General features: G+C 58.6%; 4 protein-coding genes across 10 annotated transcripts in view; all 4 read left to right on the top strand.

Annotated features, from left to right (window-relative positions):
* The window catches only part of UBAP2L (ubiquitin associated protein 2 like), a 30,146-nt gene extending 22,583 nt beyond the window's left edge, over positions 1-7,563 (top strand). For 4 of the 5 annotated variants that reach the window (XM_005495310.4, XM_074529605.1, XM_005495311.4 and 1 more), the window contains 9 exons: positions 427-622; positions 714-802; positions 1,410-1,463; positions 2,051-2,132; positions 3,199-3,416; positions 3,504-3,609; positions 5,091-5,158; positions 5,449-5,646; positions 6,593-7,563. In XM_005495310.4, the coding sequence (XP_005495367.1) occupies positions 427-622; positions 714-802; positions 1,410-1,463; positions 2,051-2,132; positions 3,199-3,416; positions 3,504-3,609; positions 5,091-5,158; positions 5,449-5,646; positions 6,593-6,688 (1,107 nt within the window). In that variant the 3' untranslated portion in view covers positions 6,689-7,563. The remainder of the gene's footprint in view (positions 1-426; positions 623-713; positions 803-1,409; positions 1,464-2,050; positions 2,133-3,198; positions 3,417-3,503; positions 3,610-5,090; positions 5,159-5,448; positions 5,647-6,592) is intronic. The other variant, XM_074529607.1, reaches the window with a different exon arrangement.
* Positions 7,564-8,369: 806 nt separating this feature from the next.
* On the top strand, positions 8,370-10,161 carry HAX1 (HCLS1 associated protein X-1). The gene is made up of 8 exons (XM_074529608.1): positions 8,370-8,530; positions 8,673-8,884; positions 8,965-9,107; positions 9,215-9,260; positions 9,359-9,474; positions 9,560-9,710; positions 9,784-9,939; positions 10,028-10,161. The coding sequence occupies exons 1-7, from the start codon at positions 8,478-8,480 to the stop codon at positions 9,897-9,899; spliced, it is 837 nt and encodes a 278-aa protein (XP_074385709.1). The 5' UTR covers positions 8,370-8,477; the 3' UTR covers positions 9,900-9,939; positions 10,028-10,161.
* A 155-nt stretch (positions 10,162-10,316) lies between these two features.
* Positions 10,317-12,884, top strand: AQP10 (aquaporin 10). The gene is made up of 6 exons (XM_014272929.3): positions 10,317-10,894; positions 11,570-11,696; positions 11,792-11,929; positions 12,016-12,134; positions 12,217-12,434; positions 12,505-12,884. Exons 1-6 carry the CDS (start codon positions 10,790-10,792, stop codon positions 12,797-12,799), a joined length of 1,002 nt encoding a protein of 333 aa, XP_014128404.2. The 5' UTR covers positions 10,317-10,789; the 3' UTR covers positions 12,800-12,884.
* A 121-nt stretch (positions 12,885-13,005) lies between these two features.
* On the top strand, positions 13,006-22,665 carry ATP8B2 (ATPase phospholipid transporting 8B2). Of its 3 annotated transcripts, none has more exons than XM_074529602.1 (27): positions 13,006-13,352; positions 14,053-14,104; positions 14,751-14,864; positions 15,014-15,112; positions 15,258-15,319; positions 15,430-15,502; positions 15,866-15,939; positions 16,084-16,163; positions 16,373-16,531; positions 16,610-16,698; positions 16,775-16,971; positions 17,680-17,888; positions 18,034-18,077; positions 18,152-18,317; positions 18,387-18,575; positions 18,785-18,900; positions 19,051-19,215; positions 19,293-19,404; positions 19,527-19,632; positions 19,751-19,892; positions 19,972-20,155; positions 20,346-20,569; positions 20,858-20,941; positions 21,108-21,353; positions 21,440-21,578; positions 21,659-21,789; positions 21,880-22,665. In XM_074529602.1, the coding sequence occupies exons 1-27, from the start codon at positions 13,021-13,023 to the stop codon at positions 22,165-22,167; spliced, it is 3,876 nt and encodes a 1,291-aa protein (XP_074385703.1). In that variant the 5' UTR covers positions 13,006-13,020; the 3' UTR covers positions 22,168-22,665. The 3 variants fall into 3 exon arrangements, with proteins under 3 accessions (XP_074385703.1, XP_074385705.1, XP_074385704.1); XM_074529604.1 differs by having other exon boundaries at positions 13,188-13,352; positions 14,053-14,111; positions 15,869-15,939; XM_074529603.1 differs by having other exon boundaries at positions 13,188-13,352; positions 14,053-14,111.
* The last annotated feature ends 248 nt before the right edge of the window (positions 22,666-22,913 follow it).

Genomic DNA, 22,913 nt, shown 5'->3' with positions numbered 1-22,913 from the left:
TGTTTCTGACTGAGCAGTGCCTTCTTTTGAGCCTGTAGTAGCCCTTGAAGGTGCTGCAGAGTCAGAGCCACGTGTCAGAACAGACTGGAGGCTGATGCAGTGGAACCAAATATCTCTGCTACTGGAGCTCTTGCAGTGCAGTTCCTGGGCATTGGCTTTTGCAGCAGAATAAATCACCCTGCTGCCAATGTGGTGTCCAGCCCTGCTCTGCTCCTCAGACAGATGAGTTGGGATGGAACCATGAGAGGGGTTTGTAAGCCTTAGGGATTGACTGCTGTCAGGACTTTGGACTTAAGCCAGGCTCACTGCAGAAACATGCAGATGCAGACAGAGGTGCAGGATGTTCTGCACAGTGAATGTCCTGTGCTACCTGTGCACTTGGTTCCATCTCTCTGATCCCCTGACTCTCCTCCCTTCCCTCCTTAGCACACAAGTGTGGAGAGTGAAGCAAGCCTCCATTCTTCTGCTAGTACTTTCTCCACCTCCTCCAGCACGGTGTCAGCTGCCCCACCAGTTGTCAGTGTGTCCTCCAGCCTCAGCAGTGTCAGCAGCCTGGGCCTCAGCCTCAGCAGCAACTCCACAGTGACGGCCTCAACTCGCAGCTCTGTTGCAACCACATCAGGTACTGTCCCAGAGAAAAGTGTGGGGGCTAAGAGAGCGAGTATCTGCTGTTTGCTTCACTGTGGAACTTTTCCTTTCTCCTCCTTTTTCAGGAAAAGCCCCTCCCAATCTCCCTCCTGGAGTCCCACCGTTGTTGCCTAATCCATACATCATGGCTCCAGGCTTGCTACATGCCTACCCGGTGAGTGGAACTTTGCAGTGGTGTCCCAGCTCCCTCTGCAGCAGGGAGGGATGGATGTAGCATAGTGGGGAAACTCAAAACTGTGACAGCCCAGCAGGATTGCCTTGGACAGGCAGAGTTTGGACCTGCTGGTTTTTTCCATGATTTCCATGTGCTCGTGGAGGTAAATGTGTGTTGTGATCACCCCAGGGCAGAGTCTGTTCTCTGCAGCCTCTCCAGCCTTTTAAGAGCCCTTGGGCAGAGCACAGTGTGTGGAAGCATAGAGCTGTGTTAGAAATATGGTGTGACAAAGGGCACTCAGGGCAAGGGTAGCAAGAGCCACAAAGTCTAGGGGTGTGTGTCACATCCTCCCCTAAAGGTGAGGACAGGTTTCAGTTTTGGGATGATTTCTAGGGAAAAACTGTAGAGTGGCTTTGTGCTCTGGAGCACTTTCCTTTGAGCAGCTCAGAGGAACTTCTGGCAGCATCAGCCTGTGTCAAGGCTGGCTGCCTGCACCTGGTGGCTGCTGACTGGCTGCTTCTGGCTTTCTCTCATGTTTATCTAAACGTTTAATCTAAAATCCTTATGTTGTCCATGTCCCCAATGTCATCTCTGGCTCTTTTTCTAGCCACAGGTGTATGGATATGATGACTTGCAAATGCTCCAGACGAGATTCCCGTTGGTGAGTACTGCAGAATGACAAGGACATGCCACTTCCACTGGTGCTGCTTGGGTAGAGACAAAGCTTAAGAGCTGGCACGATGGAGTGCTGAGTGGATGCACCTCTGCAGCAGCAGTGAGGAGTTAATCAGTTGCTCCTTGGCACATGGGGAGCTGCCTGCACGAGTTGCTCATGCAGCAGTGTTCCTTGTTGGAGCCAAGGAGCACGAGTTCCAACAGCAGGGCTATTAGAGAGATTCACCTCTGATCCCTGACAGAGCCAGTGACTAAATACCTGATGAGAATGGGCTTTATTTAGCAACAGGACATGTCCATTTTATTGTGAAGAGGGGGGGAAAGTCCAGCCAGTTTAAGAGCTGCATACCAGTAGACCTTATCTGGTTCTTCTAATAGCCAGATGAGGGGGAAGGTACATGCTACAAAAACCTGGGGCTGCTGTAGGTTATGATCAGCCTGATGTGGCTGGTTGGACTGCAATGCTCAGACATATCTTGCAGCTGCAGTACAGAAATCCCTCTCTCCCAAATATACTGCTTTGCACTTTGGACAGAGCTGATAAAAATGTCTTCTTTTGTTTTTATTCATCAGGATTACTACAGCATCCCATTCCCTACACCCACCACACCACTGACTGGAAGAGATGGCAGCCTGAGCAGCAATCCATACTCTGGTAGGGAAAAACACTGCTCTGATTCCCATCCCATCAGGGTTTGTGCTGCTCCTACCACTGTCCTGTGTCTTTGTCCACTGGAGCTACCTCTGCACCTGCACTGTGCTCCTGCACTGCTTTTGGTTTGGAGCATGCTTCTCACAGCTAAATTCTTGCTTTCCCTTTGAGCATTTTTTGTGTCAAGGTCTGATACTGGAAAGAGGTGGGCAAAGTAGGACTTAATGGGGCAGCTGGAAAGGGAGTGAGGAAGGGCTGAAAGATTCAAGGTCTACAGCTGAGGGACTGATTTCCAGGTGGTAAGCAGTGCTTCTCAAGCACTGAGAGTAAAAATGGAAAGAAACACAAAATATGGAGAAATTAATTTTTTTTATATGGGACAGTTTCAGGGAGAAAGCAAGTGAGAAATTTGAGACCTGTCAAACTCAAGCCAAGCACCCAGTTGGGTTTATGACCTCACACTGACCTTGGTAACCTTGGTTAACACACTGTCAGTCTGCAGTGGGCAGTGACTGAGCTTTCACATGCTTTAGGAATTGTTGCACTTGGAGGTTCACTCTTTTTCCAGCACCACTTCTCCTCAGCTTTGGCAGGAGCTGCTTTGTGTGGAAGTGCTTTTGCCCAGCTGAGGCTGAAAGCTCAGAGCTCTATGAGCTTTGAATAGGAGAGTGTGTTTGCATGGGTGAGCCAGGCAAATGCTCATCAAGATCAGAACCTGCAGCCAAGCCCTGCACAGCCCAGGCAAGGGTCTGGGTTGTGTTCAGTCCTGCTGGTGGTGCATGGAGAGAGACAGCTCTGAAATCAGGCTCTGCTAGCAGGTTTATCCAGTGCCAGATTGTGGGCTTTGCTATTGTGGCTTCCCTTTGCCTCTGTAGTCCTGTTAGGGCCAAGGAGCAATTAATAGCTTCACCTTATCAGTGTGCAAAAGTCTGAGGACCACAGTCCTTGGGGGGAGGGGGGTGTGACTGAAGTCACTGTTTATCAAAAGACTGGCTCACCTTTGGGCTGAGTTGAAGCAGCCCAGGATCTGACTAACATCTGTTCCTCACTCTCACCTCCTCTATTTCAGGTGATTTAACAAAATTTGGCCGTGGTGATGCCTCTTCCCCTGCTCCTGCAACAACTCTGGCTCAGCCTCAGCAGAGCCAGACCCAGACCCACCACACCACGCAGCAAACGTTCCTGAACCCGGCGCTGCCTCCTGGCTACAGTTACACCAGTCTGCCATACTACACAGGGGTACCAGGGCTCCCCAGCACCTTCCAGTACGGGCCCGCCGTGTTCCCTGTGAGTTCCCAGGGGCAGAGTGTGGGATTGGGGCAGAAGGGTGGCCCAGCAAAGGCTCTGCTCACTCTGTTCCTCTCCGTTCTGTAGGTTGCTCCTACCTCTTCCAAGCAGCATGGTGTGAATGTCAGCGTCAATGCATCAGCAACCCCTTTCCAGCAGCCCAGTGGCTATGGCTCTCATGGGTACAGCACTGGTAAGAGACCCACAAAAACACTTTCCACAGCAGCAGGGCTGCTCCCAGTCTTACTGGCTGTGATAGGGACTGCTGTCTTACAGCAGTAATAGAGAAAAATTCCAGGGATGCTGCTCCCAAGGAGATTGGTTATCCATAGAAAGGCACAGGATTGTTCTGCATCCGGGTCTGGGGCAGGTTTTGGGGTTACAGATCACTTCATGCCCTCCTCTGTGCCCCACAATCAGCTGTCTGGGCCCTCAGAAGGTTAAGCTGCTCAGTGGTTTGGTTTGTTGGTTTTTTATCTGCCAGATGTGATTAACAGAACAGCAATTGTTCTGGATTTGAGCTTGTTTCCCACCAGTGTTTGGCAGACACTTTCTAAGGAAGTGTCCTTGATGCAAAGATGCAGGAAGGTCATGAACCTGCTGCCTGTCTTGGTACTTGGTTGGTGTCTGGCTGACTTATGCAGGGCTGCATCTGGCTCCCTCTGCCAGTCTTTAAATTCCTTCTGTCACTTTTTTAACTGCATTAGAGCCCTTCAAGATAGTGTTTTCTCTTTGAGAAGGTAATTCAGTTTTATTCCAGGTCACCTGGTGCTGAGTCCTTCAAACTGTTTTCATTTCAGCACTTTTTTCCAGGCATTAAATGATGGCTGAGGTGTCCTCTGAGCCACCCTTTTTTATGGACAGCCAACACCCCATGGGGCTTGTGTTGTCAGTCACTGCACCAGCCATCCCAGCCTGCAGCTGAGTTGCCTTTCCATGCAATTGTCTGTTTTACACCAGAGGAGCTTTTGGGTTGTTTTTGCTGCTGTGGGTTTGTTTCCCTGTCTGTCCATTGTGTTCTCCAGCTCTCCTCAGACCTGCTGTTTCCCATGTGTTTCTCTGGGTGGCAGCCTGCCCTTCAGCTGGTTTCTGGAGGCATTTTGAAACTGTGTGTGTCCAGAGCAAAATAACTTCTATGGGTGCTTTGCATGTGGTCATGCCCAGGCCTGTGGCTGTGTTCACAGGGGTCTGAGGATGAGGGAAGAGATGAGGATCTGACTCCATGTTTCAGAAGGCTTGATTTATTATTTTATGATATATATTATACTAAAACTATACTAAAAGAATAGAAGGAAGGATTTCATCAGAAGGCTGGCTAAGAATAGCAAAAGAAAGAAGAATGATAACAAAAGCTTGTGGCTTGGACTCTCTGTCCATGCCAGCTCACTGTGATTAGTTATTAATTAGAAACAACTGCATGAGACTAATCACAGATCTACTTGTTGCATTCCACAGCAGCAGATAAGCATTGTTTACATTTTGTTCCTGAGGCCTCTCAGCTTCTCAAGAGGAAAAATCCTAAAGAAAGGATTTTTCATAAAATATCTGTGATACAGGCCAGTCTGTCTGCATATCTCTGATCACTGGAGCTCTCCAGCAGGTGTTAGCAGCAAGCAGCTCATGCTGGCCCACTGGCTGCTGCCTAACACCCACCTCTCCCTTCCTTCTGCCCAGGTGTATCCGTGACATCCAGTAATACAGGCGTGCCAGACATCTCGGGCTCTGTCTACTCCAAAACTCAGGTCAGTGTCTGTGTGCTTCCTGCCTTGCTGGGGAGGAGAAGCCAAGCTCTGAGACAGCCTCTCTGGGCAGTGAGGTTTCTTCCCCTTGGATCAGACAGCCAGGGAGAAGGGAAGTGCTTGACATTTCCCAGCTTACAGCAATTCCAAGGCCAGAAAGAGCCATGGGAAGAGACTCTTATCTGTTCTGTGTACCACAGGCTGACTGTGGGCCTGTGAGGTGTAGAGATGGGAGGGGCACACTGCCAGCCTGGCTCCCCGTCCTTATCCTGCCTTTGGCATCTCCTCCTCAGCAATCCTTCGAGAAGCAGGGATTTCACACTGGAACCCCAGCAGCCTCCTTCAACCTGCCTTCAGCTCTGGGCAGTGGTGGCCCCATCAACCCCGCCACGGCGGCGGCGTACCCCCCGACCCCCTTCATGCACATCCTGACCCCGCATCAGCAGCCTCACTCGCAGATCCTCCACCACCACCTGCAGCAGGATGGGCAGGTAAGCAGTGCCCCTGGCACCCCAGCCCCTTGCTGGGCCATCTCCTAGGGCTCGTGCTCCCCCTTGGCTTCCCTGGTCCTTCTGTCCCTCCCTCCCTCATGCTCTGCGGCGCACACATGCAGCGACAGGCACATGCTCACACCTGCACATACACACAGGGCCTGTAGGAGGATGATGAGGTGAGGAGGAAGGCCTGGGGTGTGCTCTGCCAGGGTGGGTGCTCAGCACAACCCCCCTGCTGCCGGGCTGCACCAGCTATGGCCAGGTAGTGCCCCCTCATCTGGGGCACCCCAACCTCCCCCATCCTCGGAGGGGCAGCTCCACAGGCCAGCACCAAAGGGGTTCCTCACCACAGCCCCGACCCTGCAGGAGCTTTCAAGTCTAACCATGGATTTCAATTGTCATAGTTTGTCCCTTTATTTTACATATCCTGGTACTGCAACAGCTTCCATATTTGCAGATGATACTGTGCTGCCAACGCCAGCAGGAAGATCAGGTAATGAACTCTCTGAAAATGCATTGCACTTGCTGTGGGCTCTGCCCCTGCCCCTAAGGCTCCCCAGGATCACACAGCCCCTTCCTTCTCCCCCATGTCCCTGGTAGGAGAGGAGAGAGGCCCTCAGGCAGTATGTGCACACACAGACACACAAACAGAGCCATGAGCAGACACGACCCACACCGACCCTTCCCTGTCTCCTCTCTCCCTGCTGCCCCCAGCCCTGTGTGTGCTGGCCTGGAGCAAGGTGTACAGCCAAGGGAGGGTGCTGGGGCACAGCTGCGAGGTGCTGGAGGCTGCCCCAGTGCCAGGGAGCTGAGCTGGGCCCAGGAGGATCAGCAGCTGCCCAGAGCACCTGGCCAGGGGCCCAGGTGTGCCCATGTTACCCTGTGGGGCAGGCTGGGGCTGCCTCCCTGCACTCACCACCCTCTCCTCTGCCCTTTCCCGCAGAGCGGCTCCGGGCAGCGCAGCCAAGGCAGCTCCATCCCCCAGAAATCCCAGGCCAACAAGTCTGCCTACAACAGCTACAGCTGGGGCGCCAACTGAGGCCGGGCCCTCGGCACCACTCGCTTCCAGAAGAGAATCCCAGTGCCCCCGATGATGAGGAAGGACCCCAGGGAGGAGAGAACCCTGCGGCGGGGAGCGCCCGGGCCCCCAGCCCAGCAGGGCCCCGCAGGGCAGGCCGCAGGCGCCTCTGCGTTGTCTGTCTTCAGCCACTTTCCTGTTGTATGTAATATAGAATTTGTATTTTTTCTTTTTTTTTTCTTTTTTTTTTTTTCTCTCTCTCTCTCTCTCCGCATTCAGATCTGAACCGTTTGCCGTAGGGGCCTTTTTTGGTTTTTACTCCTTTCTATCCCCTCTCCCATCCAGCTGCCCCAGAATCTCTCAAATCCAAAGGAGTGGAAGCTGCGAGTCGCCTACAGCAAACCCCCTTATTATTAGGATTAAGACCAGTAATTGATATGAGCAGCATTGTAAGATTAATTAGTTGAAGTGTTTTTTTTGTACCGTGTTCTAAATTTAATGGATAAATGTGTCTTGTATATAAAAACAAAAACCCCATGCTGTCCTCTAGTTCTCTCATTTCTCCCCCACCCCGCCGAGGGGTCCCCCCTGGTATTTTATGTTTTCCATCTGCGTCCCTCCATCCTCACGGGCCCAGAGTGCAGGTCCTGCCCTGCTTGCACGCTGTAAGTATCTTCTGCTTTTGGGTTGGGGATTTTTTAATTTTCTTTTTTTTTCCCTTTTTTTTTTCCCTGTTTTGTTTTGTGGGGTTTTGTTTGATTTGGTTTGTTTTTTTGGGGGTATTATTTTTGGTTTTTTCTATGCAGTCCAGATCTTGTATTTTTCAGTTCCACCTGATCCCTTCAGCTGCAGCCCCAAGCGGGGATTTACTGAAGAGAATAAAGATCACAAAGTGATGTGTGTATTTTTTCCACCTTCTCAGCCTCGTTCCCTATTTTTGGTGCAGGGGGTTGGGTGGCCCTGGGCAGTGGGGGCAGCGCTTCCCCCACCCCTCTCCAGCTTCTTGCTGGTGTTTTTGTCCCCTCATTTTGTGGATTTTCCTTTTCCCAGCTGCAATGCTGGGCAGCAAGATGCCAGCACAGGGATGATGCCCTCCCTTCTCTGAGACCCTCACCCTTCATTTCTGCTTCCCAATGAGCTCTGCCTTCTGTCCCCACTGCTCTGGTGCTGCTGCTCCTCCTTTTGGGGGTTCAGGGCTGCTCTCCCCAGCCCCCCGTCCCCACCGGGCAGTCTAGGGGGGTTTTCACAGGCACTGGGCAGGGCAGTGAGACACTGGAACAGCAGTGCCCGGTCCTGCAGTGCCCGCCGAGCCTTTCCCCTCGCTGCCGGGGCACAGCTGGAGCCCTCCGGGGCCGCGTGGGGCTGGGGTAGCGCAGGGGCCTCTGCCGGAGCCCAGGACCCCGCCAGCCCGCACGGCCCCCACGGAGGCCCGGGCACTCCACGGGGTAGCTGGTGCGAACAGCGCGGGCCCGCGGGGCCGATCACACCGGGGCGCCTCCGGCCCGTGCGGCTCTCGGGGGCCTGGGCCGGTCACACCGGGGCAGTTCCGGCACGTGCGGCTCTCGGGGGCCCGGGCCGCTCACACCAGGGCGGTTCCGGCCCGTGCGGCTCTCGAGGGCCCGGGGCGGTCACACCAGGGCGGTTCCGGCCCGTGCGGCTCTCGGGACCCGGGTGGGACACGGGACGGCCGCGCTGCCGCAGCGCCTCGCGACAGCCGGCGGCGCTTTACGGCCGCGGCGCTTGGCGGCAGCGCGACCCGGTCGGGACGGGGTAGCGGGACCTGGAGGGCCCCGGCGGGCCCCGGAGCGGGATGAGCTTCTACGACGTGTTCCGCGGCTTCTTCGGCTTCCCGGGACGGTGCAGGTGACCGGGACCCCGCCCGTCCCCCGGGTGCCCCCGGCCTCGCCCGCACCTGTCCCTCTCTCAACCGCCCGTTGCCCCACCGGCCCCGGCCCTGTCCCGCTTGCTCCGGCCTGTCCGGTCCCTCACTGCCGCCGTCCCGCAGACCCCGGGACCCGCTGTTCGGCGGCGCGGCGTGGGACGAGGAGGAGGATGAGGAGGAGGATGGCGGCCCGTCCATGTCGCAGCCCCCCCAGGACTTCGGCTTCGGGTACAGCCCTGGCTCCTCCCGCGGCGCCTTCGAGGAGCTGTTCCGGGACATGGGCGAGCTCCTGGGCGTCCTGGGGGGGTTCTGGGCCGAGCCCCAGCAGCCTTTCGGTGGGTACGGGAAGGGCTGAGCGAGATTCTGGGGTCAGCTCAGAGCCCCTCGGCCTGACCGACACCCTTGTGCTGCCCAGAGCCCGCCCTGCCCGGCCCGGGGGAAGGCAGCGCAAGGCGACCGCTGCGGGACTCGATGCTGAAGCAGCCGGACAGTCCCCCTGCCAGCGCGGCCCCGGGGAGCTCTGGCGATCTGGCCCGGCCATGGAGACCCTTCCTAGGGGTGGGTGAAGGGTCTGGGCTGCCGGCTCTGTGCTGGTGCGGTGCTGCCCCAGTGTCGCTCTTTTCTTCCCATCACTGCCGTCAGCGGTGCGTGGCTTTGTCTTGCAGCTTGAAGATGCTCCCCGGGCTCCTCCCGCCCTCAAGGAAGACCAAGGTGGGTGCTGGGAGCAGGGGCTGAGGGGTCCTCCCTGCTCCGGACAGCCTCCGGGGCGTGTCCCCGCACTGCGGCCACCACCTTCCCTCTCCCCCCAGACCTGGACTCCCAGGTCTCCTCCGCTGGGCTGGGCACCATCCTGAGACCCGACGAGCCCAGGTCCCACTCTTACTTCCAGAGCGTCTCTGTCACCACAGTGACTCTCCCTGACGGGGTGAGTGTCCCTGCAGGGCTGGGGGAGGCCTGGGGACACCGTCCCCGTGGTCTGGGGGTCTCTCAGGGCTTGGTGCTGTGCGCAGGCGGTGGAGGAGCGCCGCACCGTGCAGGACAGCCAGGGCCGCCGGGAGACCACGGTGACACGGCGGAGAGGGGACCAGGCCTTCATCAGCACCACCAGGGAGCACGGGCAGAGCAAGGACTACCGCGAGGAGGTGCTCAACATGGATGACCGTGAGTGGAGCTCTGGGGAGGGGGCAAACAGTGGATGGAGGCCCCACTGAGGGAGTTCTCTCTGCCCTCGCAGGGGAGCTGGCACAGTTTGCTGGCACGTGGCCACAGCAAGAAGAGATTCCTGCTGCCAACCTGGGCCCCTCATCTGCGCTGGGCAGCTTCCTCCGACGCTGGTTCTCGAGCTGGTAGCTATTTCCAGTCCTGATTGAGCAGCCCACGTGTGTTTCAGGTGTGGGCTGGTGGGATCCTGGGCTTGCCAGGCCTGTCAGAGCAGGCAGTGGGCAGCAGCCTCTTCTCACCACCTGTTTTTGTTGTAGATGGGTCAGATCTTGCTGGGAAGTGGTGCCTGGGCTGGAGGCTGTCCACCTTCTGCAGCGCTGCACAACCACAGGGAGCCCTGTGGGGATCAAGTGTGTGTGTGTACAGAGCAATAAAGTCTATTTATGCTAAACGGTGACCTTCCATGCTCCTTCAGACTGGAATCTCATGTGTTTGGAGGCAGATTCCCCCTGTCCACCAGAATGACTCTGGGGGGCTGCCCCAGGGGTGCAGGTGATTGCCAGGCTCCTGTGCCTGCACTGCTCCCTTCTTACCTCCCTCTCCCATTTCCTTGCCCCATGCTGTGCTAATGCCTCCCCTGGGCACTCTTGAGGGCCTGGCCCAGCCTGGAGGCCTTTCCAGGATCTCTTTATTAGTGTTGACTGCAGCTTTCCAGGATCTCTTTATTAGTGCTGACTGCAGCTGTGGCTTGGGCAGGGATAAAGGAGGTTCCTGGCCAGGCACTACCTGTGCCTGCTCACCTGAGCGAGGTCGTGGCTCCCCCACGGCCACTTGGGGCTCAGGGTGTTCCTACCTGGCCTTGCCCTGCTGGGGTGCAGCATTGTCACACGGTGTCCCCGGCCACACACAGGACTCTGGTCGCTGCCAGGCGTCTCCCGTGGTGCAGCCATGATTGGTTTAAAGTCTGCACATAATCACCCACCTGGCTGTGGGGCTCATAAAACCTGCTGCGAATTAGACATCTACACCACTCTCACTGCTGCCAGCGCTGCCACTGCTACCTCTGCCCAGCTGGCACCATGGGCACCACTTCTTTCTTGACAAGAGCCCAGAGGCTGCTCCGCATCAGGAACCAGCTGGTGAGAGAGTGCTTGGGTGAGGTGCTGTCCACCTTCGTGATGATGGTAAGCAGGGCACGCAGCTGGGTTGGGGCTGGGGATGTTGTGTGTGTGTGACAGCGCTGATGGTGTCATGCTGGCAGGTGCCAGGGGTCCCTGGGGTTCTGTGACAGGGCTGATGGTGTCGTGGTGGCAGGTGCCAGGGGTCCCTGGGGTTCTGCTGCTTGCCCCTTGAGGTTGGGAAGGTCTGGGGCTGCGCCGCACTCAAATGTGCAACTCAGCACTGCCTGTCCTCCCCCTTGGACCCTGTTCCCACAGCATGGTCCACAATGTGCCACAGCTCCGGTGCAATCAGGGTGTGGTGCTGGGCAGTGTGTGCCCTGATACCTTCTGCCTCAGAGCAGGCAAAGGTTGGGGCTCTGGTGCTGTCCTTAGCCTTTGGGCTACATCGCATGATGGCAAATGGTGTCCCTGGATCTATGTTATGGCACCTCTTTCCCAACACCTCCCCACAGAAAACAGTTTATTTAATTGCTTGTAATTTGGTTATTTTGCTATCAAAACCACAAGTGAGGGCAATAACCACCTCCCTGCCAGTCCCTGTCTGGTGTCCAAGTATTGGGGAGCAAAACCAGGGGGGCAGCACCAGCACAGCCCCTGCCTTGCTGCCCTGCAGTATCAGCACTGGGAGGGTCTCAGCACGAGGCCACCAGGACTGAGGTGGGGCTCCCTCTTCTCCAGACAATCACCCTGGCCAGCTCTGCACAGAAGATTGCCTTCTATGAGACCAAGGGGAATATCATGACCAGCTACCTGGGAGGTGCCCTGGGTGTCATGGGAGGCATCTACACGGCAGGGGGAATCTCTGGTGAGACAGAGGAAGGGGTCCCAGCTCTTGCTATCCCCTGGCTCTGAGTCCCCCAGGACCCTCCACTCCCAGCCTTTCTCCCTACTCCATTGCAGGGGCCCACATGAACCCGGCGTTCTCCTTAGCCATGTGCCTGATAGAGCAGTTCCCCTGGTGGAAGTTTCCCATCTTTGTGGCTGTGCAGATTGTGGGATCTTTCATAGCTGCTGGAGCTGTTTACGTCGTCTACTATGGTATGGAGGAACACCATTGGACAGGGGAACTCCACGGTGATACTGGGGAGGCCAGGCTTTTGTACATGCTCTGCCTCTGCCCCTAGATGCCATCTGGCACCATAGCAATGGGACCCTTACTGTCACTGGCCCCCAAGAAACTGCCTCTATCTTCGCCACTTACCCTGCTGACTTTGTGTCTATTGGCAATGGCTTCTTGGACCAGGTGGGTGCCACTGTCAGCTCCCCCAGCCCCCTCCCAGCCCGCTCGGTCCCCATGGTGCTGAGCTGCTGTGCTGTCCTCGCAGGTGATCGGCACAGGGGTGCTGATAATTGTTGTCATGGGCATCATGGACCCCCGCAACAAGCCTGTCCCCAAGGGCCTGGAACCAGTGGTTGTGGCTCTCTTGGTGCTCTCCATCGAGTGCTCCATGGGGGCCAACTGTGGCTGCCCCCTGAACCCTGCTCGGGACATCGGGCCCCGGCTCTTCACCTATCTGGCAGGCTGGGGCCCAGAGGTCTTCAGGTGGGTTGAGGGAAGGGGGCAAGGTGGGGATGGCAGGGATGATGCCAACCCTACCCTGTCCCATCCTCAGCAGGGGCAATGGTTGGTGGTGGGTGCCACTGGTGGCACCGCTGCTGGGCGCCGCCGTGGGCACGTACCTGTACCAGCTCTTCGTGGCTTTCCACTACCCGGAGGAGAAGAGCGAGGCCCTGGCAGAGCAGGGCTCCATTGTTCTGGTCAACACCGCCATCAGCAGCGCAGACATTGGGAGGTCACCCAAGGAAAGGGACTCTGGGGAGACAGAGCCTGCCGGGTATCCCCCACCACAGAGCCCCAGCAGCACAGTGTCCCCCACAGTCCCTATCACAACATTAAAAGAGTCCTGAGAGCACGGGGTGTCTTGTCTGTGGACATGGGGTGCAGGGATGTGGTGGAAGGCCAGCCAGGCCTGGCTGCAGGGGGACACGAGCTGCTGGTATGGGGCTGGAGAGCACGGGGTGTCTGTCTATGGACATGGGGGTGCAGGGATGTGGAGGAGAGCCAGCCAGGCCTGGCTGCAGGGGGACCCCAGCCTGGGGGACACGAGCTGCTGCTGTGGGGCTGCCCCATGGGACGCGGGGATGTCCCCGGGACCCCGGCCCTGCCCTCGGTAACCCGTGGGGCTGTCTCTGCCCTCCCCCGGACTCACAGGGCTCCCCGGGAGCCGCCCCGCTGGCCAGGCCGCCGCCGGGGCCCGCAGTCTCACCGGCCCCGCGGCCGCGCTCCGCCGCTTCCCCGCGCCCCCCACCTCACTTCCGCCGCCGACCGGCGCCGCCGCGGCCATGGGGAGCTGAGGCGGCGGCAGAGGCAGCGGCCCCGGCCCGGCCCGGCCGCCCGCCCGCTCCCCATGGGCTGCGGGGCCGCGGGACATGGAGCGGTGCGCGGCCCGCCGAGCCCCGGGTAAGCGGCGCCGCGCTGGGCCCGCGGGAAGCCCGGGTGGGTCCCGGGCGGGCCCCGGTGCGGCGTTGCCTCAGTAACGCGGTGGGGCGGGAGGACCGGGCCGGGCCGGGCCGGCGCCGTGCCCTGGGGATGTCCGAGGGGTGGCAGCCGCTCCGCGACCCCGGCGGGGCGGTGGGAGCGGGGGAGCCGAAATGGGGCCGGGGGTGCAGAGATGGGGATGCAGGGCTACAGCTAAGCGGGGCTGAGAGTGCGGGCTTTGGGGATCCAGGAATGCAGCAAAGCAGGGCTGAGGGAGCCGAGGTGTCCTCTGGGGGTGCAGTCTTTGGGCTGGAAGGGCCCGCTGACCTCGGGATGTGGGAGATGCAGAATCTGAGGCTCTGGGAGTACAGGTGAGTAGAGCTGAGGGGTCTCGCACTGCAGGCTTGGGGAGATCTGGGGATGCAGAATTTGGGAGTGGAGGTACAGTTAAGCAAGGTTGGGGTTGAAGGTGTGGAGGGGTGCAGGTCCTGGCATGGGGGAGCACAGGACACATAACACAGCTGGGGAGACTCCCTGTTCCCTGCCTTCTAAGATTCTGTGACTATCTTGGCTCTCAGGATGGATAGGAGATTGAGGTGTCAGGGTTCAGGGTTTTGGGGCTGTCTGGCTGCAGTTACAGAGGTGTTGGGGTGCATAGAGGTGACAGGGTGCTGTGTTATAGAGGAAGAGCGTCGAGTGCGAGCCAACGCGCGGGAGTACAACGAGAAGTTCCAGTACGCAGTGAGTGAGGGGGGCTGAGCCCCTTCCTGGGGTCCTCGGGCAGCTCTGCGGGGCTGGGGTCTGAATCACCCACATCTTGGTGGGGGGGGAGGCGTTATCACTACAAAATAGGTGTTTGTCCCTGAAAAATGGTGCTGATGACATGAATGCCAATATAGCTGTGGGGCCAGCCGGGCACAGTGCTCTCCGTGTGGAGGATTCAGCCCACCCATCCCTGGCCAAGGCCCAGAACCCTCTGGCTCTGCCCAGGTCCCAGCCTGGTCCCACATCCCAGTGTGGATCATGGAGCAGCTTCTGAAGGTGTCAAGAAAGGGCAGTGCTCACCTTGACCTCCCCCCATGTTGGAGGTTATCCTTGGCTGCTCCAGAGCTGGCTGCACAGAGGGGAGAAGGGGGTCTGGGTTGGGGTCACCCTTGTGGGGGCCAGGTGCTGCTGCTGGAGGAGGCTGGTCCCAGGGTACCAGCTGGTGACTGAGCCTGAGGAACTGGCTTCCCAAGGAAGCTGCCAGAGGTAGCACAGGAGCCTGACCCCCTAAAAGAGCATGGTGAGCCACAGCCCCTGCCCTCCAGAGTGATCTCATCTTGGGGGGTTATGGGGCCTTGGCAGCTGTAAACCCCTTCTTGCCCCACCTGTCCCTAGAGCAACTGCATCAAGACCTCCAAGTACAACATTGTCACCTTCCTGCCTGTCAACCTCTTCGAGCAGTTCCAGGAAGTGGCCAACACCTATTTCCTCTTCCTCCTCATCCTGCAGGTGGGTGCAGTCCTTCCCTGCCTGCACATACGGCAGGGCTCCAAGCAGTGCCGTACTTTGGAAGTGGGGAGATTTGGCACCCTTGAGCAGGGGCAGTATAGGCCTGGGGCTGGCTGGTTCCTGTGTAATTTCCTGTTCCCTGTCCCCAGCTGATTCCTCAGATCTCTTCGCTCTCCTGGTTTACCACCATCGTGCCTTTGGTTCTTGTCTTAACCATCACAGCTGTCAAAGATGCCACCGATGACTACGTGAGTGGTTCCCCCTGCACCCCTCTGCCCACTGGGATGCTGTGCAGGGGTGCAGTGTCCAGGGCCATGGCATTTGGGATGCTGGGGGAGTGCAGCACCCCATCCCCAAGAGGCTGACACCGCTGTCTCTTCCCCCTGCTCCCAGTTCCGCCATAAAAGCGACAACCAGGTGAACAACCGGCAGTCTCAGGTCCTGATCGGTGGAGTGTGAGTGTCACGGGCACAGAGCAGTGCACAGGGAGCCAGGGACCCTGTGGGACGTGGCAGTGGGCAGGGCAGGGCTCCTGCTTGACTGCAGTTTGCTGTCCCTTCTTCAGCCTTCGGCAGGAGCAGTGGATGAACGTCCGTGTTGGAGACATCATCAAGTTGGAGAACAACCAGTTTGTGGCGGTGAGTGCAGCCCTGAGACAAGCATGGTTCCAGCGGGGTGGCTGACACACAGGGACCATGGAAGGGTGTGGTGCCACTCCCAGTTTGCTTTTGTGCTCCTCTGTAACTGACCAGTGTGGGGACATTAGGGACTTCCAACCTGGAAGTTGCATTTAGGTTGGAGAGCTGGGGCCATAAGTGGAGCCACGTTTTGAACTCTGAGGATCTTGGCACTTGGAGCCATGATGCAAAGGACACATGGGGTTAGGAATGCCTTTGCAGATGCTCCAGGGAGTTCCAAGGACATCCAAGGGCCAGGAGCTTCCCTGGGGAAGGCGTGGGGGAGCCCCAGTGTTGGCACAACCCTTCACAAGTCTCTCCCAGCAGGCTGACCTCCTCCTCCTCTCCAGCAGCGAACCCCATGGGTTATGCTACATAGAGACTGCAGAGCTGGATGGGTAGGTGTCCCTGCTCGCCTTGGGGGGCCAGGGGAGGCAAGAGGTGGGAGTGAGGGTTGGAGTGAGGGTGAGCTGCTGGCAGCACCTGCAAAGGCTCTCCCTGCCAGGCTGTCTCTAACCCGTGTGGTGCCTTCCTGCCTGCAGAGAGACCAACATGAAGGTGCGTCAGGCCATCCCTGTCACCGCAGAGCTTGGGGACACCAGCCAGCTGGCTTGCTTTGATGGTGAGTGCCCATGCCCAGCCCTCTGCCACAGGGCAGCCCCCCACCTTTCCTCCTCTGTCACCCTTGGTGGACAAGGACCAGCCACGTGGCACTGTCGTTCTGTGGCTCCAAGCGGATCTCTGGGGAGCCAGGGATGGTGCTGGGAGCACTGGGATGGAGCTGGCCCTGTGGAGAAGGCAAGTCCCAGCTGAGCCATACTGTGCACCCAGGTGAGGTGATCTGTGAACCCCCCAACAACAAGCTGGACAAGTTTGGTGGGACACTGTACTGGAAGGACAACAAGTACCCCCTGAGCAACCAGAACATGCTGCTGCGGGGCTGCGTCCTGCGCAACACCGAGTGGTGCTTTGGCCTCGTCATCTTTGCAGGTGGGCTGAGGCAGCAGCTGCTGCTGTGCTGCACACAGGGGAGGGAAAGACACCCCCTGATGCCTTCCTGCTCCCCAGGACCTGACACAAAACTGATGCAGAACAGCGGCCGGACCAAATTTAAGCGGACGAGCATCGACCGGCTGATGAACACTCTGGTGCTCTGGGTATGCAGGAGGGAGATCCTGGGAGCCCTGGGAGCTCTGACCCAGTCAGGGCTCTTATGTCATGTTCCTTCCCCAGATCTTTGGGTTCCTGGTGTGCATGGGAGTGATCCTGGCCATTGGCAACGCCATCTGGGAGCACGAGGTGGGCGTCTGCTTCCAGATCTACTTGCCCTGGGACGAGGGGGTGCACAGTGCCTTCTTCTCTGGCTTCCTCTCCTTCTGGTCCTACATCATCATCCTCAACACTGTGGTGCCCATCTCGCTCTATGTGAGGTAGGGCAAGGGGCAGAGGGGCTGGGCAGGGGGCGTATGAGAAATTAGGGGTGCCCTCTGGGGAGGGGAGACAGGGATGGAGATCCACAGGCAGAACGGTGTGTTCTGTGGGTGGGTGTGGGCTTCTCTCTTGGTGACAGGCCATGTCTGCCTTCAGGGACACCCCAAGACCTAAGGACCCCACAGGTCCCTCAGGGCCCCCCTGGCTGTGTCTGGCTGCTCGTCTCTCCCTGCCCTGGCTGCACGCTGGCTATTTTGCTCTGCCCTCCTGCAGCTCCCAGGCTCCTGCACTGTCCCCTTCTCTCTCTCTTTTAATTTCTCTCTCTTTTCGTTCCCCAGCATGGGTTCTGTCACCCTTAGCCCCGAGGTAAGAATGTGTCACCTCCACCCCTCCCACTCATTGCTGTCTGCCCTGTGGGCTTGGGAGGGGTTCAGGGTTTGTAGGTGTGTGAGATGCTTGGGGAGCCCCATGGGCTTCCCTCTGGGTGCATTGCCTTGGTCCCCAGCCCTGGCTTAGCGGTGGCTGTCAGCAGGAATGGGTTGCAGGCCAGCCCCTGGGAAGGGTGTGGGGGCTATCAAGCCATGGGGGGCACCTGGGGTGCTGGAGTGCCCGGGGCACTGAGGGTCTGGGGTGGGCATGTGTGTGCCTGTTGCTGGCTCAGCAGTGTGCTGCCCTGCCCCAGTGACACCCAGCCATCCTCCCTGCAGCGTTGAGGTGATCCGGCTTGGGCACAGCTACTTCATCAACTGGGACAAGAAGATGTACTGTGCCAAGCGCCGGACACCGGCCGAGGCCCGCACCACCACCCTCAACGAGGAGCTGGGCCAGGTGGAGTACATCTTCTCTGACAAGACTGGCACCCTCACCCAGAATATCATGGTCTTCAGCAAGTGCTCTGTGAATGGGCACAGCTATGGTGAGTGCCAGAGCCAGCCTGGGGCTCCCCACCTCTGTTTGGGGCAGTCAGGGAACAAGGGGGCTTAGTGAGAGTGTCGTGGGGCAGCAGCAGCTGCTGTGGTGTTGGGTCTCTGTCGTAGTTAACTCCATGCCCTGTTTTTCAGGTGATGTGCAGGACATGCTGGGTCACAAGGCGGAGCTGGGAGAGGTAAGGGTGCTGTCAGTTTGGTGTCTGCCCATGCCAAGTGCCACAGGGGGGTAACCCCAGCTTTGCCCCTGCAGAGGCCAGAGCCTGTAGACTTCTCCTTCAACCCGCTGGCAGACCCACGGTTCCAGTTCTGGGACCCCAGCCTGCTGGAAGCTGTCAAGCTGGGAGACCTCCACGTGCACGAGTTCTTCCGCCTGCTCTCGCTCTGTCACACAGTCATGTCTGAGGAGAAGAGTGAAGGTAGGCATGAGGCAGGATCTGTCCCTGTGGGTCACAAAACACTGTCACTGACCCCCATGCTGTCCACAGGGGAGCTGTTGTACAAGGCACAGTCCCCAGATGAGGGAGCGCTGGTCACAGCTGCCAGAAACTTTGGCTTTGTGTTCCGGTCCCGCACGCCCAAGACCATCACAGTGCAGGAGCTGGGCCAGGCCATCACCTACCAGCTGCTGGCCATCCTGGACTTCAACAACATCCGCAAGCGCATGTCTGTCATCGGTGAGCTCCTGGGCACGGCACAGGGGCTGGGAGGGGCACATGGGGCTGCAGCACATGGGGGTCATTGTGGTGTGCTGGGGGAGCGGTGCAGCGCTGGTGGGGATGTGACTGTGGAGGCATCAGCAGGTGGATGGCTGGGGGTCAGAGCAGCAGATCCTGCTCCTGCACCCCTGAGGCAGGCATCTTCTCTTTTCCCCTCCTCCCTGCAGTGCGCAGCCCTGAGGGCAAGATCCGACTGTACTGCAAAGGTGCTGACACCATCCTGCTGGAGAGGCTGCACCCCCTCAACCAGGAGCTGACCAGCATCACCACCGACCACCTCAATGTGCGTGGGACAGGGTCCTGCAGGCAGCGTGGGGAGCAAAGAGTGGCTGCCCAGGAGCCTGAGCTGGGCTTGTGCCCTGCCCTAGGAACACTGCTGGGCTCTGGGGACACACTCAGGGTCTCCAGCACAGCCAGCTCTGACCTCTTGCAGGAGTATGCTGGCGAGGGGCTGCGGACACTGGTGCTGGCTTACAGAGACCTGGAGGAGAGCTACTACAAGGACTGGTCTGAGAGGCTGCACCGAGCTGGCAGTGTCCCTGAAGCCCGTGAGGATCACCTGGCTCGGCTCTACGATGAGGTGGAGCATGATATGATGGTAGGTGGGCTGGAGGCTGAGGCTGGTGGTGGCTGCAGGCAGCCCCTGCTGACCTCCCACCCATTTGGGTCCCCAAGCTGCTTGGAGCCACGGCCATCGAGGACAAACTGCAGCAGGGGGTCCCCGAAACCATTGCCATCCTGACGCTGGCCAACATCAAGATCTGGGTGCTGACAGGGGACAAGCAGGGTGAGGCATGGCTGAGGTGCTGGCCGGAGATGAGGATGTTTGTGGGCTGGATTCTACCTGCCTGGGATCCACTGCTCTCTCCTGAATGGACTCTGGCTCAGCCCCTGGTTTCCTGTCCTCAGAAACAGCTGTGAACATCGGCTACTCCTGCAAGATGCTGACAGATGACATGACAGAGGTGTTTGTGGTGACAGGCCACACTGTGCTGGAGGTGCGAGAGGAGCTAAGGTGAGGGCTGGGGGGCAGAGGACACAGAACAGTGCCAGTGTGAGGCACAGCTGTGGCTGGGGGAGCTAGAGCTATGGAAAGGCCTTGAGATGGAACCCTGTGCCCCCTCTCTCCTCAGGAAAGCCCGGGAGAAGATGATGGATGCATCACGTTCTGTGTGCAATGGCTTCTCCTACCAAGAGAAACTCTCCTCCAATCTTACCTCAGTGCTGGAAGCCATTGCGGGCGAATACGCCCTGGTCATCAACGGGCACAGCCTGGTAGGGCCCTGGGAGTGCCAGGCAGGACAGGGCCTGGCTGTGCCACCATGGTCCCAGCTGTCCCTTGCTCTCCTTGCAGGCCCATGCACTGGAGGCAGACATGGAGGTGGAATTCCTGGAGACAGCGTGTGCCTGCAAGGCCGTTATCTGCTGCCGTGTCACACCCCTGCAGAAAGCCCAGGTGGTGGAGCTGGTCAAGAAGTACAAGAAAGCCGTCACTTTGGCCATTGGGGATGGGGCCAACGATGTCAGCATGATCAAGAGTAAGGCCTGGGATCTGGGAGACCACAGGAGAAGACAGGCCACCCCCCTGCACTGTCCTGGGGCCCGTGGGAGCTTCTGTGCTCACCCCTCTGTGCCCCACAGGAAAAAAGTGCCTGTGCTGGGGGTGCTGCTCTCGTCCCCTGTGCTCCTGGCGGCCCTCTCTTTACCTGTCTCTCCTTCCCTCCACAGCTGCCCACATTGGGGTGGGCATCAGTGGGCAGGAAGGCATCCAGGCCGTGCTGGCCTCCGACTACTCCTTCTCCCAGTTCAAGTTCCTGCAGCGCCTGCTCCTGGTGCACGGGCGCTGGTCCTACCTGCGCATGTGCAAGTTTCTTTGCTACTTCTTCTATAAGAACTTCGCCTTCACCATGGTCCACTTCTGGTTTGGCTTCTTCTGCGGCTTCTCAGCACAGGTGGGTTGGTGGCTTTTCTCACTGAGAGCTGGGGAGGGTTTTCCTGCAGGGCTCCTCGACTCTGAAGCTGTTCAGGTCCATGGACTCCCCGTGGGAGCTCATCCTGAGCCAGGAGGCACAGCCTGGCATCCACCGTGCCGTGTGTGAGGAGCCTGTGGTCAGGGTGGGCAGTCCTGGTGGGCTGAGACAGCTCTCCTGTCCCTGCAGCTGTGGGCACAGGGACTCGGGGGCTGGCTGGGGCACAGGGTGGGCAGGTTTGTGCCCTGCTGAGTGCTCTGTTCCATACAGACAGTGTATGACCAGTACTTCATCACGCTGTACAACATTGTCTACACGTCGCTGCCTGTGCTCGCTATGGGTGTGTTTGACCAGGTATGGCGGGGGGTAGTGAGAGGTCCCTGGGTGTGTGAGGAGTCTGTACCCACCCTGTGGGAAGAAGGGCTGCCTGGGTGCCTGAGTCAGGCTGTCCATGTCATTCCATGGGCTGTGGTGGAGGCTGCTCCCACCCAGGGCTAAAGGGAGGTGCTCATGCCCCCAGGATGTGCCAGAGCAGCGCAGCATGGAGTACCCCAAACTCTACGAGCCTGGGCAGCTGAACCTGCTCTTCAACAAGCGGGAGTTCTTCATCTGCATTGCCCAGGGCATCTACACCTCCATCCTCATGTTCTTCATCCCCTACGGTGTCTTTGCTGATGCCACCCGTGATGATGGTGCCCAGCTGGCCGACTACCAGTCCTTCGCCGTCACTGTCGCCACCTCCCTCGTGATTGTCGTCAGTGTGCAGGTAGGGACGTGGCAACTCTGCCCCAGACCCTCAGGGCACCTCAGGCATCCCCTGAGCCCTGATTCTTCCTGCATCCCCCCCACCAGATTGGGTTAGACACAGGATTCTGGACGGCCATCAACCACTTCTTCATCTGGGGCAGCCTGGCCGCCTACTTCACCATCCTCTTCACCATGCACAGCGACGGCCTCTTCCGGATGTTCCCCAACCAGTTCCGCTTTGTGGGTGAGTCCCTGTGTGCCCCCTACTCCCCCAGCAGGCTGCTGCCTTGGCCTGGCCCTCACTGGGTTCATTTCTTGCCCCAGGAAACGCACAGAACACGCTGGCCCAGCCCACGGTCTGGCTGACCATCGCCCTCACCGCCGTCGTCTGTATCGTGCCCGTTGTGGCCTTTCGCTTCCTTAAGCTGGACCTGAAACCAGAGCTCTCGGATACGGTGAGAGTTCATGGCTGCAGGAGCTCTCACAGGGCCCCAGCCCTGAGGAGAGGGGGTTCCCCAGGCCCTGAGCCTGCCCTGTGTCCCCAGGTTCGTTACACTCAGCTGGTACGGAAGAAGCAGAAGACGCAGCACCGGTGCATGCGGCACGCGGGGCGCGCGGGCTCACGCCGCTCTGGCTATGCCTTCTCCCATCAGGAGGGCTTCGGGGAGCTCATCATGTCTGGCAAGAACATGAGGCTCAGCTCCTTGGCACTGTCCAGCTTTGCCCCCCGCCCCAGCGCCAGCTGGATTGACACCCTGCGGAAGAAGAAGGGTGGCGAGGGCAGCAGCGCTGGCAGCCCCAGTGGTGCGGCCGACAAGACTCTCAGGGTGTGAGGCTGGAGGGGGTCACATCCCCTCCTGTGCAGCTGGGGGCTCCCCTCCTCTGCCCCTGGCCCTGGCGAGGGCAAAGCCCCTTGTCAGCAGGGTCCCATGATAGAGGTGATGTGGGGGCCAGTGCTGAGGTTTGGAGGAGTCTGGACTGTCGCCTTCTAGCCAAAAATACAGTCTGTCCCTCCGAGGAGGATGGATGGATGGATGGATGGATGGATGGATGGATGGATGGATGGATGGATGTCATCACATCAGCCCCCTCCCACCCCCCATTCACTCCTCCATCAGTATTCAATCCCACTGAGTGCAAACGCCCCATCGCACATGAATGTATCCTACCAGAGGTGCAGGGCTGTGGGAGGACTGTGGCCTCTCCATGGCCTTCACCCACGTGTCTTTTTTTATATATAAACAAAAAAAAAAATACCCCCCCCAAAAAATAGCAACCAAAACAAACAAACAAAAAAAAAAGGTAAGGGAAAAATACTCTGAGTTTACAAAGCGACTCATTTCTTGGCTGGGTACAGGGAGAAAGGGGGAGGAAGGTCACCCTCCTCAGCGTTCCCCAGGACGGCGGGTGCCGGGTCGGAAAGGGGAAGTGCTCTGTACCACAGGGAGGCCGGGGTTTGGCGGCTGCCGTGATTCACTCCCACGCGTGGTCTTGCGCAACGCTCGGCCTCTGCTTCCCCCCTCCTCCTCCTCCTCCTCCTCCTCTCCAGCTCCTGCGGGACGGCACTGCTGAAATGTGG

This window comes from Zonotrichia albicollis, chromosome 30 (genome assembly GCF_047830755.1).
Source record: "Zonotrichia albicollis isolate bZonAlb1 chromosome 30, bZonAlb1.hap1, whole genome shotgun sequence".
NCBI lineage: Eukaryota > Metazoa > Chordata > Aves > Passeriformes > Passerellidae > Zonotrichia > Zonotrichia albicollis.
Note: the sequence above shows the minus strand (reverse complement) of the source record. Positions and strands in the feature narration are given on the sequence as shown.

Bases quoted from the DNA above. Each gene is read 5' to 3' on its own strand.
- HAX1 (XM_074529608.1), top strand. From the start codon at position 8,478: ATGAGCTTCTACGACGTGTTCCGCGGCTTCTTCGGCTTCCCGGGACGG. The intron at 8,885-8,964 runs GTGGGTACGGGA...TGTGCTGCCCAG, and splicing joins CGAGCCCCAGCAGCCTTTCG to AGCCCGCCCTGCCCGGCCCG. The intron at 9,108-9,214 runs GTGGGTGAAGGG...TTTGTCTTGCAG, and splicing joins CATGGAGACCCTTCCTAGGG to CTTGAAGATGCTCCCCGGGC.
- ATP8B2 (XM_074529602.1), top strand. From the start codon at position 13,021: ATGGGACGCGGGGATGTCCCCGGGACCCCGGCCCTGCCCTCGGTAACC. The intron at 18,901-19,050 runs GTGCGTGGGACA...GACCTCTTGCAG, and splicing joins TCACCACCGACCACCTCAAT to GAGTATGCTGGCGAGGGGCT. The intron at 20,156-20,345 runs GTAAGGCCTGGG...TTCCCTCCACAG, and splicing joins CGATGTCAGCATGATCAAGA to CTGCCCACATTGGGGTGGGC.
- AQP10 (XM_014272929.3), top strand. From the start codon at position 10,790: ATGGGCACCACTTCTTTCTTGACAAGAGCCCAGAGGCTGCTCCGCATC. The intron at 10,895-11,569 runs GTAAGCAGGGCA...CCTCTTCTCCAG, and splicing joins TGTCCACCTTCGTGATGATG to ACAATCACCCTGGCCAGCTC. The intron at 12,435-12,504 runs GTGGGTTGAGGG...TCCCATCCTCAG, and splicing joins TGGGGCCCAGAGGTCTTCAG to CAGGGGCAATGGTTGGTGGT.